This window comes from Cryptomeria japonica, chromosome 11, assembly GCF_030272615.1.
Source record: "Cryptomeria japonica chromosome 11, Sugi_1.0, whole genome shotgun sequence".
Classification (NCBI taxonomy): domain Eukaryota; kingdom Viridiplantae; phylum Streptophyta; class Pinopsida; order Cupressales; family Cupressaceae; genus Cryptomeria; species Cryptomeria japonica.
This window is the reverse complement of record NC_081415.1, coordinates 698,683,056-698,704,732: the sequence shown is the minus strand read 5'-3', so window position 1 is coordinate 698,704,732 and position 21,677 is coordinate 698,683,056. Positions and strand designations below refer to the sequence as shown.

Genomic DNA, 21,677 nt, shown 5'->3' with positions numbered 1-21,677 from the left:
TGTGACTTGTGGGAAACCTTTCTCCCCTTTCGACATTCAACGAATCCTAACCTCCATACGTGTGTTTGGGCCCTGGGGTCATTCATGCAACTAACATTTGTACATCTCCAAGGTATTTCGATTGATTCTTTGTGTCATTTCGGGTGGGGACAAGAACATCTCTTATCTTGGTGCACCGCCTCCTTTAATTTTTGCATTTCCTTCTTCCCTTTTCCTCTGCAAGTTGTTGGGATAGGCTTGGAGGTAGAATTTGGAGTGTTGAATTGGTTCAACACCTACACTTGGATTGAGAAGGAAGCTGACCTTCTCCGGAGATTCAACCTCACTGTACAAGGTCCCACACTTCAGGGTTGTTTCCATGTTTCACGAGGGCTCAGCAAGGGTCAGTAACATTTGGGCATTTTTTACTCATAGAAGACCCACTAAGCATATCTCAAATCGATTATAAAGGGTGTGTTAAAAAGGATTAAGACACACAAAAGGGATGGAATTCAAGCAAAAAAGGACATTACAGATTTGAGTCCCAATAGAGTATATCAACATTTCATGCCCAATGTTGAATTTTAAGACCATCAAGGCTGTGATCCTATCAATTTGACAAAGATAACAGGGGATTACGGCCAAGAGACACTTCCACTATACAAAATCTTGTGTTGCAAAAACAGATAGCAAAGTAACTAAAGTTATTGCTACAAGAATGTTGAAATCTTTTCATAGGGTCACATAATCAAACCTGTATCAGTTCCCTAAACCTAGAGAAGTCATGCAATTACTAATGCATGTTTATGCTTTCTTGATTACCTTATACTTGAAATTTACATTATATAATATGCATTTATTATTGATCAAAAATAAAATATGTGAAATGGCAAATGAACCTGGGAACTTGTCAAGATAATACTTTGAATCAGCTCTTCAGAGACTACCAATTAAATTATTCAGTACATCTTCTTTCTAGTAACATTCATAAACAGGAGTGGCCACACAATGAAAATATTGCCTTATATTCACAGCATATATTCCATCAGTATAAACAATTAAAAATAAATAAGGTAATTGTGCCTGTTAGCAAACCTTAGAAGACATCAAATGAAAATCCCGAAGCCGCTTGTCACACCATTTCTTGATCGGTGAAAGCAAAGACTCCACAAAGGTTTGTTCCCGATGAGCATCATCATTTTCTACTGAACAACACAGACTCTGCATATATGTGCATTCTTGGGCACTCCGTTGTCCATGTGATGATATCTTTTTCATCTGCAGGATTGCATGTTGAAGAAGGGAAGATTCACCTGTCATAACAAACTTTCAAACATAACAATTTATCAGAACATCTTTAGCTGTTAAAATAAATTTAACCTGTGTAAAAATGCCAGATGGTAAGAAAATACAATGTTCTATTATACAACATTTCCAAAGATATTCAAATTAGAAATGTTCTATATATCTTACTGTAATATCTGAAGTTTAAATCAAGAACTTACAGAAATGCAAAATTCTTAAAACAATTATTTTATTGCATATTTTTCAAGACAAGGGTCCAGATTTAAGAAATAAATCTTACAAACAAAGAGATGTATGGATCAGCCAATTTGCAAAATGTCAGGGTCGGAAAAGATGAAAAATGCATACTCCTAGGCATATCAAGGAGAATATTGGCACAAATTGACATGTAAATATACTTCCAGTTCCCTGTGAAGGCTAATTTGATACATCCAATCTGACTCCTCTTATGAATATTGCACACTGCACAATGCATGTATAGTAAGCTTGTATATCATTTCCATATTGTGCCATACATTTTAAAATATACTACATCTAATTATTGTGGGTTTTAAAAGAGACGCTTGTTACAGTAATTTCTTGGCAGATTTCTATCATGAATATTTGTTATATCAACAAAATGGTCTGGTGCAATGGGTAAGCTTTGTGCCAACAATGCCCTCTTTTAACTGTTAATAGGTGTGAAGGTTGATTCATGGATTGCTTTCACAAATATCAGAGAAATTTGCAAGCATCCAATCGAAACTTGTATGGGACTAAAAAAAAATTTACACTTCATAACTGTGGAGAAGATTTTCCATATAAAATGTGAGTTGAAAGTTTGAATTTAAAGAAAGTTTAGTTAATAGTAGCTGTCTCTTGAACAAGGAATAAGATTGTGAATATATGAAATATTGAAGAAATGAAGATTATGTTTCGATGACTATGCATTAAAGACAGCTGCTAGAGATCTATTTCAATACTAAGATTGTAGCCTTTATAGAAATTAAGCTAGGGCTGAACAAAGATTAAAGGATAACAATTAAATTAAGGGCCAACTAGATGAAATAAATTATATTATCACTTCACTGTTAGGGGCCAACTAAGATCCAAGGCTATAACCTTTTATTAAGGCCGACCAAGGTGCACAAGGTTAAATATAGAGCCAAGATATTTAAAGCAAAGCAATATTTTATATGGAGTTGGGCACAGGCATTTGTTTTATGAAGAACATGTATATGCTGGCCGACCTGCAAGATATGTAAATAAGATTAAAATCAATTTAAGTTTAAAATATTATGGCTGACTCCTTGGAGAGGAATCGCCTCTAAGAAGATCAGAAATAAAATTAAATATATGTTGGAAAGGCTGACCTCTCTTGAATAGCCGCCACATTACATAAAGCTGCATCTCTTGGGCTTTTGAAATAGTACAAGTAGAAGATAAAATGGTGATGGAAAGGGGGAAGAAACGGAACGCAACATAATACAAATTAGAGCAGGCTTATTATGGCAGACATATAAATGTATTATTACAGCAAACATATTAATATATTATTGAACAGATTTGAAAGGTAGAATATGCAGATTTGAAGATCTGATATGGATAATGAGGCAGTAAGAAATTGGGATTATTAAGCAGTAATAATCTGAATTATAAGGCAGTAAGATAGTAATATTCTGCAGTAGTTGGTATGCCACATATTTGAATCCAATATTTATTAGTTTGTGAAAGAACATATTTATTTATATAATTAACATGCCAATCCATCAAGAATCTTAGGATTTTGATTTTCAATTGGCAAGGAAATATAATAGGGAGATGCAGGAGTACAAGTCCCCTCAATTAAGTAGACACCCATTGAATTGGTTACTTGTGGGCCAAAGTGATGCAGAGGTCGGCAGCAATAGGGTGATAAACCCACCTACACACCTTGGTCTTCTTTACCTTGAGTCTCCCTCACGGCTATGATTCACACCTCAACTGTGAAATCAAACTCTTACCCCTAACCAGGGATGGCACAACACTTCTACCCACTTCCTAAGACCTATCAAGATCTTCCACAATGCTATTTTGAAGTACAAGACAAATATTGGCTTTTGAGGCCTAGACAAGCCTACCGGTACAGGTCTACCGGCACAGGTTTCACAGGTTTACCGGCACCGGTCTACCGGTCAGTAGCCCTATTTCACTGTCTTTTTGGACTTTTCTCCAGATAACACCAAACAACACCCTAAACAAATTTAGATTTCAAGACTTTTCTCCAGATAACACCAAACAACACCCTAAACAAATTTAGATTTCAAACACACTTTTGGGATTACTATCAAATTCCAAAAGATAGGAATTCCACCCTATTGCTGCACTCTTCAACACCTACTTGGGTCACAGGTCTAATTGATCAAGTTAGACCGGTTTCACAAAAGAGGTATATGAGAATGGGATCACAGGAAGGTTCTAACTCTTTAGGAAGTTTCTTCTATGTTCAAATACTCCAATTCCATCAATTCAACTCATCATTGTTCATTGTATGCTCAATGAAACTCATCTAATCTAATCTAAACGGTCAATCGGTTTAGACTAGGGCTTGGTGGTAATGTACCAACCAACTCCTCTGACCTCGCCCCTCTGGAATCTCAAAATACATGTCCCTAACTTGCATTCTACCCATGGTCATCGGTTCCCAATGAGTAGATTGCGAGTTAGGGTCTTAATTGCATGGTAACCCTTGAAAATGGAGGGTTTCAAACCTGCAGAGGATAAAACGCTTATAACTTATGGCAAAATCAAACTTGTTCTATTCACTTTCTCCACCAAACTTTACAAAACTTTCGACCCCTCTTTCGACTCCTTTTCTTCCTACGGTTGTCCAAGCATATATAAACCTTTTCCAACGTCCATAACCAACTTTTGAATAGTTAGGACCGTTGGAGAAGTAGTCGGCATCCTACTGGCAACTTTGAAAAGTTGTTTGACAACAAATGCAACATTTTGCAACTTAGGACAACATCGGTTATTAACCACCTAGACCTTATGGAAACACATCCAAGGTCATTATTTAGACTCCAAACACCTAAGACAACATCTAGGCATACTAACATTGAAAATCCAAATTCCAAGCCTTCATGGCCTAATAGACCTCTAGGTTTATATGCTCACCTAAGAGATTATTGACCATACAAATAGGCATTCAATTACATCAAGGGTGATCATTGATCCAACCCATTACTACAACACAAATGAACCTGTAGACACTACCATGTGCTTGAAAATAGATGTGTAATGGAATGTGCTCTGCACCACAAAGGGTCAGATTGACTTGTTGGTTATTCAACGTTCTTGGGCTTAATTGTAGAGGATAGTCTCCTGGCATCCTATTGTGCTTTCCCCTCAAGTTTCTAATATGGTTGAAGTTATAGTGTGCATTTATCATTTGTTTGATGTTAATTGATTATTTTTCCTAAGTTCGATTGCTATTGTGAAATTTAGCGAAAGAACACTTCTGTAAATATATATTGGATTTGTTATTTTTGGGCAAAACCAGGTATAGCCCCAAAAGGGGGCATTACAATTGTTGATGTTCAAATTTCAATGCAATCATTGTCATGTTTTTAACGTTTATTAGTTTGAACTTTGAACTTTACATAGTATGCCAAAGCTTCAATTGCAATTCTTATAATTATTCCTTACACATCTATTTATAACTAATTTTTCAAGTAACATCCACCCCACCTCCCCCAACCCTCCAGACGCCATCCCCAAACTTCGGCCCTTGGTCCCCTCATCCCCCTATTAGGAAACTCCATGGAACTACGGAAAGATTATAATATGCAACTGTATTTGAGATAATGATAATTGAAATCAAAACAGCCCTTTAAAAAATGTTATTGCTTTTTGCTAGCATTTAGATCCAATCATACCTGACGAAACAGCACCCATGTATAGCATGCGTCATGCATAGTTTGTGTGATCCCCAAAATACGCCATGTCAATTTGAGCAGTTCAAGGATCTCATTTACTTCCTGTTAAGAATTGCATTTTGATCCCAAGATGAGATGAAAGCATATCTCTATCAGAATGGTGTGAAGGAATTCACTAAATAATAAGAAATAGAATTTCTTATTAGCATGAGATAAAGACAATGGTACCTCAAGCAGTCTCCCCTCCTCTAGGGTGTCAAAAACACTACACAATAATTTCTCATAGAGCTGAATGTTTAGATGATAGCCATCTGCCCAGTGACAGACTTCCCCAGATATATCAACTTTTGCTGGCCTTCCACCAGCTTGAATAGTAATTCTTCGCAACACTCTTAGAGCTTCCGCTCTCTGAGCTGAGCCTACTTGAGAAGGAAGTCCCTAAACAACAATGCATAAAAACATGGGAATTATGGCTTCAATAAAAGTTTCAAAAATAAAATCTCAGAAACATGCACCAAGCACGCTGCACTACAATATTTTTAACTGAAAAACAATTATAATGATCTTCTAATCCTAGTACTTCTGTGATGATTAAAATTGAACTCCTCTGAAATACATTCAAGAAGAGTTACCTCTTATAATCATGTACCTCAGCTTCTTCAATCTTCAATAGGAGAGCTCTGAATTCAGTTGCCATTGACTCGGTTGCCTTGAGCCCAAATGCAGGATGATTTATAAGCCCTTCTTCTAGAATTTTTAGCTAAAAAAAACCAAGAAAAGGTTACTTGTTGTAGGTAAGTATTTTTATGAAACCACTTCAATTATTTGCTAGCAGTGCATACCTGTCGCTTTTGCCATCGTAAATAAAATCTTCTGTCAGAAAACTCGGCAGCTGAGATACTGCATAAAAGCTCCAAGGGAATCAAAAGAGTGTCCATTCTTTTGGACACTGTACCTGCTGCAGCAGAAAGCAAACCCTCTCTTGTTTGCATATCTATTGATTCTGAGATCTGTAAATAAACAGTATTTCCAAAAGAACACCTTTTATGAGCAGAAAATCAATCTAGTAATATAACCTATAATTCAATCCACTGCAAGTGGAGATGTGAGAATATTTAAAAGTGAAAACTCCAACCACAGTTACCATAAAAGTTTCATGAAATCCATAAAATATCAACACATACATGAATGACTCAATTAACTGAAATTATTTAACAATTTGCCGAGGAACATAATGCCTGATATAACACAAATACATATGATAAACTTTCTGAAATTATTTAATGATTTGCAAAGGAACATCATGCCTGATATAACACGAATGTATATAATAAACTTTCAGTTTGTATATAAGGAACATAGTACAGTCACATTCACCAAAACTGCTTTTGTTGCTAGTATCTATAGGATGAATCTCCTATAAAATCCATTTTCATAGCCATATTGAAACAAACCTCCATGAGACTAATTCAAAGATAAGACTGTAGTCACATATGGTTTAAAATCTAATTCAAAGACAGATTGTAGTCACATATGCTTTAAAATCATATTTTCTGATTGAAACCACAAGAATTTACTTCTTACAACACCTAGAATGTAACTGGAAGGACTCATTATGACATCATGTCCACAAATGACCTATGTAAGTCAATATGACTCTAAAACAAATTCAATTACCTTTAAAAAGTACTAAAGTAAAAGGAACTCTGGGTTTTGAAATGTAAATAAAAACTATAACACCAAACAGTACACAGTTACCAGGTTTGAAATATCTGGACCAAATCTGAAAAACCCAACTGATATAAAAAATTGGGATCCAGACAGAATTGGTAACAATGCCAAATAGGACATAGCTGGAGGGACTAAAGACAAATTTGTTAACTATTAGCCCTATTAGCCTATGTAAGACAAGTACAACTACAGAAACTATGTGAGGGAAAGACCCCTTATTGAAACAAGGAACTGGTGAAGCTCAAATCTGGAGAACAAATCTAGAAACTAATGCTCTCACATATTTGAAGCTTAGATCAGACCATAAGGGCCAAATGTGCTTTAACTCTCGATCCAGTACTCATGTCCAGTGGCCAACCAATAAAATTTCATTCTGTGGTCCTGCAGGAGCTGTGCCATGTAGTATCACAGACACTGAATCACAATTTGATCTAGCAAAAACTAGACCAAGTAGCTTCTGGTCCAATAGTTGCTAGAGCATTATTGCATGTCATGAAATTAATAAAGGTGAGGATATCAGTGCCTACCAACAGCAATTTTTACAGGCCATTCCCCAGCATGGCTCCCACATTGCTGTATCGGTCACAACGGAATCGTTGTAGCATTCTGCAAACAGGTTGTATCCAAGACAGTGGACAATCACTGCTGCATTCTAAAAATCAGTTAATCTCAGGGCTGTAAAAAAATTATGAAAAATAAAACCTCCTTATCGTAATTATTGCAGGAGACATACACAACGTCTAATCTTGGTCTGAAATGTAAAATTTTCTACTCAAGGATTTCCCCACATTCAAAAAGAGGTGTTTATTTGTGATTGCAAAGAACTCTCAGTTTTTGGCAGCAAACTGCAAATTGAAAGGCAGGGTGAATAATTGGAAACCCATATATATATATATATATATATATATATATACCAATGTGGAGAGGACTAGTGGTATAAGGGATGTATCTTGAGACAGCATCAGAGCAGATCTTTCATCCATAGTCAATGTCAAGAGACGGGTAGTTTAAAGGGAAATCACTAAGAACTATTACCCTAGTCCTCATCTTGGAACCCCTCCCAATTACCATATCATTGTCATTTTTATAAGTTTGGAAAAATGGGATGAAAATTCCACCATTAGCAATAAAGGCCTGTCTTTAATCTTCCCTTATCTCACAACAGCTTAATTAATACCACAGACTGGCATGACCTCTGCTTCCTCTATACGTATGCAACCACTTGATCCATGAAGGTATCATTTAAGTTGTGATGTCCTCAATTAGAACCCATCTTTCAAACTCTACTGTCCACATAATTGCCCTAATATATTTCACTTGTTTCTCAAAACACTTTCATCCTAGCAGTTATGGTTATCTTTTGCTAGAGTGGATGTTGTGCTAGAAGAGCTAAAGAATCAGTTTGTGGTGTGATGGTGAAACTGTGGTTCTCATGAGGACCTTCCTGCTTTCTATCAATGATTGGCTTCGATTACATGCTAGTTCCTTGACTATCTCCCTGCAGAGGTTTCTGTTGGTAGAGGTTGGGTGATCAAGTTAGTTTTGCATACAACTTTCTTCTTTGGTGAAGCATTTTCTTTGATTTCTCCCTGCTTCAACATGACTCAGAAAAACTCAAGCAAAGGCTCTCAGACTAGTAAACTCAAGGAACCCTGTTCCCCTGCTCCTAAATGGGCTAAAAAGCCCTACTGTCAGAATAATCTTTGTGGTCATAGAAGTTGTTTTTCTGGGATAGGTATAGCCGCATCGCATCATGTATCAGGCTACAAGGTAGATGCTTGTTATTAGAGATCTCTGTGCAGCTGCTTGCTGTAAGGCAGTTAGACTTTTACACATCCCATATTAGGGATTGTAATATGCAATCAGACTCTTCACATGTTTTTCAAAACAACAAATAAAAAAGAAAAATTCATATAGATCAGCCAGAATAATATGTCAACATATGCTGTAATCCCATACAGTTGAAAGACAAATAATCAACAATTAAAGCATTTGTAACCATCAATCTTAACTAAAGCATTTTTCATTGTCAATTTTAACTGCAATCTAGCTATGCACGTTTACTTGTGGAAAGGAGATTAAAAGCACTGCTTATCGATCCTCCTGAAAGAAAATAAAGTGAAAACAAATATAACATCATCAGAATCATTATAAACAAAAAGAAAATACTATGTCACCACTTGCCTCCATTTGTACACGTATGGTATTGAGCAATCCAACAAACTCTGATGTTTGTTGAGGCTGAGGTTTGTGTTTTCCATTCTTGCTACCTGTGAGCTTCCTCATAAACTTGGACTTTTTCTCCTTTTTATTTTCTTTGTTTGCCATTACCAGACCACTTTTTGTATTGACAATCATAAATGCTGAAATGTAAGATGGACTACACAAGAAATATTTGGAAGACAACAAATCTGTGCAATCTTTCTAGGAAATTTAACCTAACATGACACAAAATGGAGTTCAAATTGTACATAAAATCAAAAAGCAAACCCTTACAAAGCATCCCCTATAGAAGCTAATAGGACTTCATAAGCTGTTTCTCGAAGATCGTCGTTGGATAATCCTGAACAATCCAATAAAAAGGTAAACAACATCAGATCAGAAGTGGAGAACATTTATCATCCCACATACTATCCTATTTTCTTTCCACCATCAAGAAGTTTCATATTGGTCATTTGCATCTAATGCCAAACAAGTTAAACTCCATATCATAGCATCAATTCTCTAACTTGGCACATTCTGCTACTAAAACAAACACAATAGAAAACAGTGAATCTTCTCTGCAGTACCTGACTTGAAAGGTGGCAGCTCCAAATGAAGCTCATTAGCATCATTCAACTGGCGTCTTGGAACATATTCGCTCATTGATTCATCATCTTCTTCACCACCCTCAAAATCATCAATCTCCTCCTCAACAGATGATTGTTGTGAAGGTGTAGAGTAAAGAGGATATGATTTTGGATGGTTTTTTGTTAAGCGGGTTGACGAACTGACAAGAACTGGAGGTGGTGACCGCCTAGGTGGTGGTCCAGATGACTCCGGATTTGAAACCAAAAGATACGATCTACCAAGCTCAGAATCAATCTGCATGTGCCAAAAATAAAAAGCACTTAGTATTGTATGGCCTCTGTAGAAAATTCCACTGCTTTAGATCCATTTTTCAGCCAGCAATGTCAATCAGAAGTCTGATAAGGATGAATAGGCCAAAATCCACATATAGTAAGACATACACTCCCACAAGAAGTAAAGTATATCTAGAATCTACCATACAGTGTTTAAAAATTTAAAATGAAAAGGTGAAAGATAGTGAATCAAATCATGAACATCCCAAGGGAAACAAACCAATTACTTCAGATAAAACAAGGTCAAGAGAGCATAGTGCATAATCACAGCCCTTGCAAAGTAGGCCTCACAAGAACATGTTTTAATCCAAATCAATGCCAGGAATCATAGCCAGCTGACCTATCCTAACAAAAAATTACTTAAAATTGCACATAAGGTTACAAATAAATTCCAGAGTTAACAAATTTCTGTCAGATAATATCTTTAAACATACATTCTAGCTAGCAATTCTAAACATATAAAGATGTTCATTCAAGCAGAATGGCTCAAGTTAGAGAATTAGATTTCCACAGTCCATTTTGATTCGTATCTTTTGCTTCTGGAGTCAACTATGTAGGACATTTTTGTATCAAAAAAGTCCTACACAGTTGAATCCAGAAGCAAAAGATATATGGCTCAAGTTAGTTTCAGCACAGAGCAATTACCTTGAAACCAGCTTGCAGGGAAAGCATTTCTATCATATATTTAGGAATCTAAGAATGGAGTTCTTATTCCATCACTAAATAAAATAATACTAGGACACAAGTATGAAATTCAACAAACCCTCACCATAAGCGGATTATTCAGCTCATCGTAATATTTCTTGACTGCTTCTGAAAGGTCCAAAGTCCCACCTGTATTTACAATATGCAACAAAAATTGTCACCTATTTTATTTTTTATTACTCCCAAGTTTAAGAATTTATAGCAGAACAACAAAGGATTTACAGAGAGACCAAAATTTCACCTTTCTTTGCACACTCAACGACATAATCCACACTCAATTTGTCAAAGTCAACATCATCCAGTGAAACAGTGCCAGGCTGTGTCACAATCTTCTCAATTATACCTGCTGAAAGAATGAATCTAAGGAGTTCTCGCCGATCACGACGGTAGCGCTGTAACAACTCAACTTCCAATTGCCTAACAATATGCACCTCATGTTTTTTAGTAACACAACCACATATACAGTAAATCTTTATTCTTTCTGTTTACAAATAACAAAGAACCAAGGAAACCATACCTTTTCATGATTTATTGGACCTGCTTTCAGAAGGAAATTAATGAGACCCAAAATTCACCCCAACAAATGGCTTTCACTCCATGTATTTACATAAAATTGATATCTGAATCAAAATTGAAAAAAAGGAAATTATGAAATTAACACGATTGACCTTAACAAATTATTCAAAAAACTAAAACAAGATGATTGCAATTTAGACAAGGACATGTTTGCTTTAAGTAATCAATAAATATCACGGATAGTATAAAAAGATTCATTTGAAATATTAAAGAGGCGGTTGAGCAGAAAAGAAGTGGCACTACATAAATGGACATAGAAAATATAGAAAGATTCATTTAAAAATTTAGTAAAAATTCCTTGTTACCAGAAACAACAAAAAGGTAATTAACAGAGGCCAAAAAAGGATCCTTCATGAAAAATAATGTAGAATTTTTTTAGCAGAAACATATAAAAAAATCAACTGATATAGCTACAATTTACGAATTGCACTTAGAAAGGTCCAAATGGCTACTCAAGTCTCAAACACATAAATTGAATTATGCAATCTATAATACATCAAATTGCATGGCAGTATATATGATAAATCATTAGATGTCGTAATGTCAAACTAAAATGCATAGCAACAAGCTTTAAAAAGTCTGACAGTGTTGACTAGGTGAAACTTTCACCACAGTTGGGAATTTTCAAACTTTTGAAAGGTTCTAGACTAATCCTTATAGACATTTTTATTAATACAGTAAAGTCGGTTTTCAACTACAAGTTATGAAAACTCAGAAATTTATGTATCAGTCTCCAGAAGACAGAGATATATAGAAAAAAAATGAAATACAACATTCATCTTCAACTTTTACGCTGTATCATTTAATTCATCTTCATCAATCAGGTAAATTCACAGCTAAAACATGAGGTTTTTAGAAGCTGTAATGATGATACACTTTTGTGATAAACAAAACAAAACAAAACACTACCCTTAAGAGGTTTGTGACTTGAAAAAAGAGTTAAAATATAATATATTATTCATCTTCAACTTTTATGCTGTATCATTTAATTCATCTTCGTCAGTCAGGTAAATTCACCGCTAAAACATGAGGTTTTTAGAAGCTGTAATGATGATACACTTTTGTGATAAACAAAACAAAACACTACCCTAAAGAGGTTTGCGACTTGAAAACAGAGTTAAAATATAATATTCATCTTCAACTTTTATGCTGTATCATTTAATTCATCTTCATAAATCAGGTAAATTCACAGCTAAAACATGAGGTTTTTAGAAGCTGTAATGATGATGATACCTTTTGTGATAAACCAAACAAAACACTACCCCTAAGAGGTTTGTGACTTGAAAACAGAGTTAACATTGAGCCAACCTTTCTTTTAGAATTTCAGTGTTAAGTAATCCTAAACGTAAATACAGCATGGAGCTTGCTAAAAATCAAATTAGAAAGTTTCCTGCTTGATTGATTAAATTTAAACTATTTCCTGCTAAAATACAGAATAATAAAAAATACCAGATTGGGCAGACAAAAAATCTCCCATGCAAGCTTAGGTAGGGCTGCCACCAGAACTGTTTGCTGCCACAGCCTTTCCCCCTCTAGGGTACCATGGCTCCTCCTTCCTACAGGGACAAGATACTCCATCATGCTCTGCTTAAGACAAGAACTTGCTGCTGAAGAAGATTGTCCTTCATGCTGCTAATAGTAAACCTCTAAAGGAACAAAATGATCTATGAATAGTCACAAGATGGGATGAAGCCCCCACTGTAGACATTTCACTTGGCATTATACATGAATTGCAGATTGATTTGTCCAAGTTTGCCCTTGTGGGGAAATTTTCTAGAGCATTGCCTTCTCTCAAAATGCTGAAGCAATGGATCCGTAGAGACATCCCCACTGTGGACATTCTACTTAGCAATATAGATGAAAGGCTGATAGATTTGTGAGAGTTAGCACTTGTGGGGAAAATTTCTGGAGCATGACCCTTTCCAAAATGCTGGAGCAATCAGTCAATAGAGAATGGAGATCAAAATCATTGATAGCATTGAAATCTCCGTGTGGCAGGGTTTTTTCTTACTTCCTTCTCTAAGAATAAAAAGGATATGATTTCATGACTGGTCCCTAATTCCGAGGTCAGTGTGATATATATTTGAGCAATTGGAACCCTAACTTTCACCTCTTGAGGATGCTCTCTCCAAGGTGAGTGTTTAGATCTAGATGAAGCTCCCTTTCCTTCTTTTACATTTGTGGCATGAAGATGCTTTTAAGGCTATTGGAAACAAGATTGGGATCCATAAAATGTGGGCTGAACCCAAAGAAAGAAACTATGAACAAATTCCTTTCAAATGCAGCCTATGCCATGAACATGAACACTTTCAAAGGGATTGTCCAAAAACTCAAAATAAGCAGAATCCCATCACGTTTAAAATGAAGCCTAATAAAGTAAAGGTAAAAAAAGAAACATAGAGGTGAGCTTAAAAGAGGCAGTGGAAAATTGTGTTGCTTGCATATAGGCTACTATGTAACCGGCCCTCAAAGCCAAACATAAACCAGGCAAGCAATACTAGTTCTTTCTTGGAATGTTGGAGGCTTAGGGGATAAACATAAAAATATTGCCTTAAAGACCTCTTGTGCAATATTTGCTAATTCAAAAAATAATATTTGCATGTTCAGAAGATACCTCCATAATTAAAAAAATTGGCCTTCTTGTGAGAGCATTTCCGTCCTTCCAAATGGAGCTTCAGGTAGGATATTTACTGCCTGGCCCTCCAATTTCTTACTTCAAGAATATTTTTGAAGGTTAACTAGATCAGAACCACCCTAAGAGAAAAGGCCACAAATTTCTTGTTGACTATCACTAATGTGTACTCTTTAAATAATCCTCCAGAATACAAGTCAAAACATTCCTACAAAATGAATCTTGGGACCTCAATCTTTTGTTAACTCAAAACAAAAAGCGAGTAGGCCTTCTTGTTCAAAACTTGTTAGACCTCAAGCCTAGGAAAGGGAAATACACTTGCTTCAATGAGAGGATGGACCAGTCATACATAGCATCCAAGTTGGCCAATTTCTTACTCTCTAGAGAACTTTGGGAGATATCTGCTTTCTCATTTAAAAATTCTTCCAAACCTCACCTCTGATCAAGCCCGTCATTCTGATCTTAGAGCAGAAGACAAGCTGGGGTCCCATCCCCTTGAAATATTCCTTTATTTGGCTCAAGGCATTGAACGTGCAGTAATTCAAGCCTGACAAGAATAACTCTTATTATTATACCCCTTTTGAGGACAGCAATGGGCGATAAAAATCAAACACACAAGGACTTGCATAATGAGATGGCCCCAATCCCATATTAAGACTCAAAATAAATCTACCCTTAAGCTCTAGTTTGAGGGAGTTTAAAATATAAAAGAAGAAGAAGGCCCTACTGAATAATCTTATAATACAGCAGCAAAAATATTACAGCTAGTTGCTCAATCTTCTTTACAAATAAGACTACAGAGGCAGAAATCCAGAATTGGCTTTCCAAAGAAGATCACAACACATAATATTTTTACAATAAAACAAGAAGAAATTCCAACACTGTAAAACAATTCCTATCTGTTGATGGTCAGCATTTTGATTCATCTTACACAAGTCTACAAAGATGAAAATGTAGACATAAACACTGAGCTAAACTAACTCCTGGCTAATATCCTCTATATCATCTCCCAGGAACGATATAGAGACTGTTTTAATGAAGTGACTATGGAGGAGCTGAAAAGAACTGTCTTCAAACATGTGCAGAGACAAAGCCCCTCACCCCAATGGATTTCAAATTTTCAATCAAATTTCTTCCAAGATTTCTAGGAGGTTATCAAAAATGGTCTTTGGGCAAAGGTGGAAGTTTCTAGATTGCATTATAGACTCCATGGGGCGATTAACTATCCGTTTTAGCCTCTATTCCAAAAGGAGCACAGGTTGTGAGTATAGAGTCCCATAGCAACAAAAAATGTTTTGGAAAAAAATTGGCAAACCAGAAGTATATGAGTTTTTGGAAAAATAGGATTTTACAAAACGTAAAAAAGTCGTACAAGCATGTGCAGAGACAAAGCCCCTCACCCCAATGGATTTCAAGGAAAATTCTTCCAAGATTTCTAAGAGGTTATCAAAAATGGTCTTTGGGCAATGGTGGAAGTTTCTAGATTACATTATAGACTCCATGGGGTGATTAGCTATTCCGTTTTAGCCTCTATTCCAAGAGCACACAGGTTGTGAGTATAGAGTCCCATAGCAACAAAAATTGTTTGGGAAAAAAATGGCAAACCAGAAGTATATGGATTTTTGGAAAAATCGGATTTAAAAAAATTGTACCAAAAAAGGCAAAGACAAACTACTTTTTTTTTTAAATTTATGGGCATTTCCATTGCATAGAGATATAGAGAGCAAATAAAATAGAGTTTAAACCATGAATTGTAGAAAATGGGATTTTGTAGTTTATATTCATATTGCTGATTGCATTGCATTGCACAAAGCATACTCCATGGTGCATGATAATAACTAGATGGTTACACTTGACAAAACTTCAATTACAATATAGTTTGTACAAAGTCAACCTATAAACTAAATGCAAAGTTCCAAAAAATCAAATGTAGCCAATTACTTTTGCTACTACAAATAGAGCTATGCTAGAGGGTTGTAGGTCTTGATGTGAAGCTCAAGTTCAAAGCCTCTCCTAAGTAGTTCAACCTCATGACTATACAAGTTGGCCTCCAAGATCTCAAAATCCCCAAACTCAGGAAAGTCACTAAAAAGACAATTTTCTTTTGCTGAGCAGACATCATAAATTACAAAATGGGAATCGACTAGTTCATATTTGTGATTTAATAGTACTTGCAATTTCTAGAACAGTGTGAAAGAGAACTATATTAATTGTGTGAAAAGAAATTATATGACAAAGGAAGCAATTGCAAAGTTCAACTTAATAGGTTCTGAATCAAACAGCTCAGGATAGAGTAATAGAAAATGCTTTTGAAACAGAATCTTACATCTCAAAAGACCACAAATGATATTGAAATGTTCTCATTGATAACTATTTTAGCAGATTTGTAAAACAGTAAAGGGAGTGTTAAATATTTTTCCATTAGATAATAAAGACCTGCTAGTACAAAAGACGAGAGCAACTATTTGAGCCACAATTTTAGCTATTATTATTCAAGTAAATTTTCCTTGATTTTGGGTATAAGTGGATGATGGAGTTAAAAACATTGATGGACTTTGAGTTGAGAATTTGAGAGATTATAGGTACAAGTTTCAATGAAAAATCGAAGCATGGCAAACATTCCCTTTCAATGGGACAGTTGTTGCTGAAATCTATCTGAATCATTAAACAGAATATATGAGGCCAGCTTCAGGAGGGATTGAAGCCCGCAAGACAAGGGCATGACTTCTCTGAAAGCATGTATTAGTTTATGTGATAACTATTTAACATGTATAGAATGCTATGATGTATGTCTAAACCATTCATGTGCTACTATTGTACTTCTTGCAAGCCTTCTGAACCTCCATGATGACAAGTGTAAATGGAATTTAGTTCCCTAACAATTGCAGGGCATGCATTTAGCAGTGATCATCTTTTAACAAAGCATTAAGAGTGTAGAATATATGGGAAATTTAAGTATAACCAAAACGATCCTTCATTTTAATATAAAATATTGCTATAGTTCATTTTTTTCAGCACTACAAGCTGATTTCTATTATTTTGATAGGAACTATTCTGCTTACAGTTCCACAATGTCTATATATTATGTATATACTTTTGCTTCCCACTTGATCAATTGTCACTACCCTACTTTTGCTTCCCACTTGATCAATTATCACTAACCTACCCGCTTGTCATTAAAACTTGATGGCCAATGTCAAATTGAAGTTCCAAATTATCAGGCTTTGTTAGCATCTGAAAAGGAAATTTATCCCAACCTAACCATGATAATCCAAACAGACACCATGGTATTATTGTTGACAATTGAAATGTTAAAATTCTTCTGAATAGTTAGGACCACAAGAATTCCAAGAAACAAACCTCTTTAGGTTGATATCAATCTTTAATGGTGAACCACATCCCAAAGCCTAGTGCTCAATTTTGTGCTAAAAATAACCGAAAAAACAAAATTAAGTAGCAATTTCACAAGATAGGGTATTGCAACAGGTTGATGGATAGTAAATGCATTTCTTGAGCGATTTTTTCATGATTAAACCTTCAAAAAATCATTGAAAATTGGAGCTGATTAAATCAGGAAAAATTGTTTCATTCGGGGATTTTTAAAATTTGTGAAAATCAGATTATTTTGAGGATTTATGCTTCTTTGGTATAGACCAGTATAGACAAATCTCTCTTCCAACCCATCTTCTCAAATTGTTTCCATTATCATTTCCAAAAGGCTTAAGAAGATCACACCTTCCTTGTTTCAAAGAGCAAACAAGTGTTATTCCACATAGGCACATCTCTAAAGAATCATCCTCACTTAGGAAGTCATTCACTCTAGCAAACAAGATTAGAGAATAATCATGGCCGTCAAATTGGAAATGGCCAATGCTTTTAATATACTAAATCACAAAGCAGTTTATAGTACTATATTCAAGTTGGGATTTGACAACAATATTGTGTGATGGATAAAGTTGTGTATTAAGTTCCCATAGATTGTCCCCTTGGTTATTGGCAGACCAACAAATTTCTTTAGACTCTTTGAAGGCTCAAGGCAAGGGCACCCTCTCTCCCCCTTTTATACATCATTTCAGCTGAGCACCTTAGCCGAACTCTTGAACAAAAAAGGCAGTGAAAAATCCCCCTTGGGATTCCCAACTTCCAAGGCAGTTAGGAGCTTAATTATGCTCAATTTGCCGACACACCATTTAGTTAGAGAGAGCTACACCTCAAATTGCCAAGGGTTTTACTTCTACTCTCGATGTTTATTCAGTTGCAACTGGTTGCATGGTGAATAATATGCAAATTGGTTATATAGATTTCCCATTTCCATCTCAAGGAAGCTACTGTTATTTCCAAATTTTTGTATTTCAAGGTTAGTCTTGAGCAATTATTTTTCTATTTGAGGGGGCTCATAATCCCTATTAATCTTCCCAAAATTTTCAATTGCTTGTGAGAGAGATCAATTCATCTTTACCCACAAATAGAAAGTTCTACCATTGAAGATAAATCAGTCATTAACAAAACAATCACTAACATTCATTCTACTGCAGCCATTTCCAATCTGAAGTTGACAGATGAAAATTTATAAGGACGACAACGGCATTATGGTTTAACTGTAGCAGATGCAGTGATGGTTGAAGGGATCCCAACCATCAACGGAGGTCCAAAAAGTCACAATACTGAAGGTATAGTCTTGAAGTTTTCAAAGACGACGACTCTATATAAGAGGCACAGACGGATGTCACAATAAGCACTGATCAAGCGGAATTTAAGACCACAGCATCAACAACAACAGAAATTGCAAATAAAGGTTATGGAATTTGTTAGACTCAAAAAGAAAATCAAACAAAACAAGAACTGCAGCAAGCTTCAAGGTTTCCAACTGTGGAACATATTGGAGTCCCTAGAAATGGCAAGTAAAATATCGTGTCAAGAAGCAGCAATATGTTGACTCACTTCTACACCACAAGCACAGAAAATGGGAAAATCCATCTCTGGTGGTAGCAAATTTGCCAAAAACAACCATTGTGACAAAAGACTCAATCTCCCATGAAACTGACAGCATAATACTCGCTATTCAACATACACACATGCATGCATATTCTTTTATTCATTTCATATATATGTATTAGTATCTTAAAACATAAGCTAGCTCATAATGGCTTAAGTTATTTATTGTTTGTAGCTAATTTAATCTCTCTCGTATCTAATATATATATATAATTCTTTTTAACTTTTTTACTTCTTATATTCTTCTCTTTTTGACCTTTTCTTTTTACTTATTCCAATTTCCATTGTGATATAGCATTTGTTTTCTCCCTTTTGATTTCATTCTTGCTTTCTTTTATTTTTCAACTCATATTAATTTATTCCCTGGTTTTTAATTTATTTCTTCTTTTTTCCTAGTTTTTTTTATCTCCTTCTATCTATTGTCTCCCTTCTCCCTTGAAAGATCTTCCTCACCTTCTCACCTTCTCAACTTGTTTTCCAATCCATTTCCCACATGCTCCTCCTTTTAAGTCGAAGTTTGCAATCCTTCTGTTTAGTTTTCCTCTTCCTGATAATGGATTGCACCTTGATTCAAAAATACACACAATTTCTTCCAGAAGCATTCTGGCACACTGTTCATGTTAAGCATATGCATCCTAAGAAAGCCACACACCTTTTTCAAAACAGAACAACAGAATCTTATCAAAAGAAAAGTTATGCTTGCAAGTAACAAAGCCCTAAACATCAAAAGCAACAGAAATAACAGAAACATTTTATATGGGATAATTCAAGGGTGTTTCTTAAAACAAATTTGTTTAAAATTCTGAACATAAGTTACTGAAAGTGCAAAGGTTCTGAAAACAACTCCGCATTTACATCCTAAAATCACATATCAAACCCCTGTTTTAGGTATAAGTTGGCAAAGCTTTTATAGATAAACTGTGTCGAAGATTTTCTCCAACATTCCTAATGAACCTCACTCATCTTCAGGGCACTGAAGTAGATAAAGAGAGTTTAAAGATTAATGACTATACTCATTCAAGCATTTGAATGGGGAATGTCCCTGAATGCAACTTTTCAAGAATGAAACAAAAATTAGGATTAAAGAGAGATTTTAGATTAATGACTAAAATTAAATAAAAATTTACTCACAAGTAATTCACAGAACAGACAATGTTCTTAATATTTCATCTAAGCTTCCTGATAAGATTGAAAATCTGAGAACCTATACCATCGTATTATCATTCTCTGTAAAACTTATACTAGGCATGCAAATAACAGAGTTCTAAGCCTGAAAACTGAAAAGTTATAAAATGTAGGAAGTATTAGATAAGTTAATATCGCCCTTAGTATTTCACATTAACATCCTGGAACATGTGAAAACCTTTTAAATTCAGAGCACCATACTCTTACTTTAGGTCAATTTAAAGTTCAATCATTAACGTAAAAACTACGCTCACTTCGTTAATAATAACCAAAATTAAAAAGATCGTGCGCTTTTAATTCAAAGAAAAAGAAATGCCGTTCAGTTATAATGAAAAACTACGTACCTTTTTAAACCAGAACATGAGGCAGTTATTTTGAGTTAAATTCAAAGTTAAGCTTGTCAACAACAGAATCCTGAACATAAAAATCAATTAAAAAAACTCTAAAATCATAGACAGTTCCCTACAAACTATGTCAAATACAAAAAAAGGCCACTGACCGTACAGAACAGCAAACGAGGCCGAAAAACTTATACCAAACCCTAATTATAGATAAACTTAAACTTGTGAATAACTGTTTAAGCAATTTCATTTTAACGTTGAATGCTAAATGAGTCGGAATATAGAACCAATACTCGAGCACTGTGCTCACTAAACATTTAAATTACACAGTCAAACAATATAACGGCTAAAATGGAGAAAAAGAAAATACTCACTGCTAATTCACAGAACGAAAAATACTCTCAAACAACTACTCAAACGGCATGAAAAACATGTACCTAATCCTCTTATTTCCAGAGCATTCAATTTACATTTCAAATAATATTAAAATAAAACTTCTGAACAACAAAGACCTAAAATTGAAAAAGTTAAAAAGCATATCATAAACTTACTCGAACAAATCTGATTCTCCACAGATGATTAGCACTTCGTCGTGCTTATTGTCGAGCCAAATAAATTTGTTATTATGGAGCCAAATGAGAGCCGTTAGCAAAACATCTTCAATCAATGTAACGTTCGTGGTTTTTCACAGACTTCGGTATCTTCGCCGACAGGAGTCTTCCTCCGCGGAATAAAGAAGATACACAGAGTTATAATTTGTCCGCGTAAATATATGGAATGACGATTGCCTGGGAATTTTTCCGGTGTCAGCTTTTTACTCATTCAATAGAAAAAGCGGGCCCATTGTAATGTAGACTTTTGCCGGCCACTGCCTGTTTCCAGGAGGGTGACTCAATTAGAAGATAATAGGTTGAATTGTATCAACGCTCGTGATCAATTCCTACAGATTGGGAGTTAGTACGGTCCGTTGGAGAGGATACAGCTTTCTTCGAGATATTCTCCTTTGATTATGGTTGTGGACTTTTATGGCACTACTTAGTTAGACATGCTGCACGTTCTCGGGTGCCCTCGGCATTTAAACATTTTTAAATTTTATTTTGCTTTGTCTGCGGAGGAAAACGCGTTAGGCACTGTGTGACCGTTTGAACGGGTAAATTCTGGTTTGGGAGGGGGCTTGGCATGCTATTTATTTTGATGGATTGATTTT

At 35.3% G+C, this 21,677-nt stretch overlaps 1 protein-coding gene across 3 annotated transcripts in view; it reads right to left on the bottom strand.

Moving 5' to 3' along the window:
* The window catches only part of LOC131067153 (protein unc-13 homolog), a 106,531-nt gene extending 85,200 nt beyond the window's left edge, over positions 1-21,331 (bottom strand). The window contains exons 1-13 of one of the 3 annotated variants that reach the window (XM_058002092.2): positions 21,022-21,331; positions 20,474-20,543; positions 11,259-11,361; positions 10,983-11,158; positions 10,806-10,870; positions 9,704-9,998; positions 9,411-9,477; positions 9,099-9,252; positions 6,026-6,193; positions 5,833-5,943; positions 5,412-5,621; positions 5,184-5,285; positions 1,075-1,305 (exon numbers count right to left, since the gene is read on the bottom strand). In XM_058002092.2, coding sequence (XP_057858075.2) covers positions 1,075-1,305; positions 5,184-5,285; positions 5,412-5,621; positions 5,833-5,943; positions 6,026-6,193; positions 9,099-9,252; positions 9,411-9,477; positions 9,704-9,998; positions 10,806-10,870; positions 10,983-11,158; positions 11,259-11,266 — 1,587 coding nt within the window. In that variant the 5' untranslated portion in view covers positions 11,267-11,361; positions 20,474-20,543; positions 21,022-21,331. Of the gene's footprint in view, positions 1-1,074; positions 1,306-5,183; positions 5,286-5,411; positions 5,622-5,832; positions 5,944-6,025; positions 6,194-9,098; positions 9,253-9,410; positions 9,478-9,703; positions 9,999-10,805; positions 10,871-10,982; positions 11,159-11,258; positions 11,362-12,766; positions 12,786-20,473; positions 20,544-21,021 lie in introns of those variants that run through there. The other 2 variants (XM_058002093.2, XM_058002094.2) reach the window with 2 other exon arrangements.
* Between the last annotated feature and the right edge of the window lie 346 nt (positions 21,332-21,677).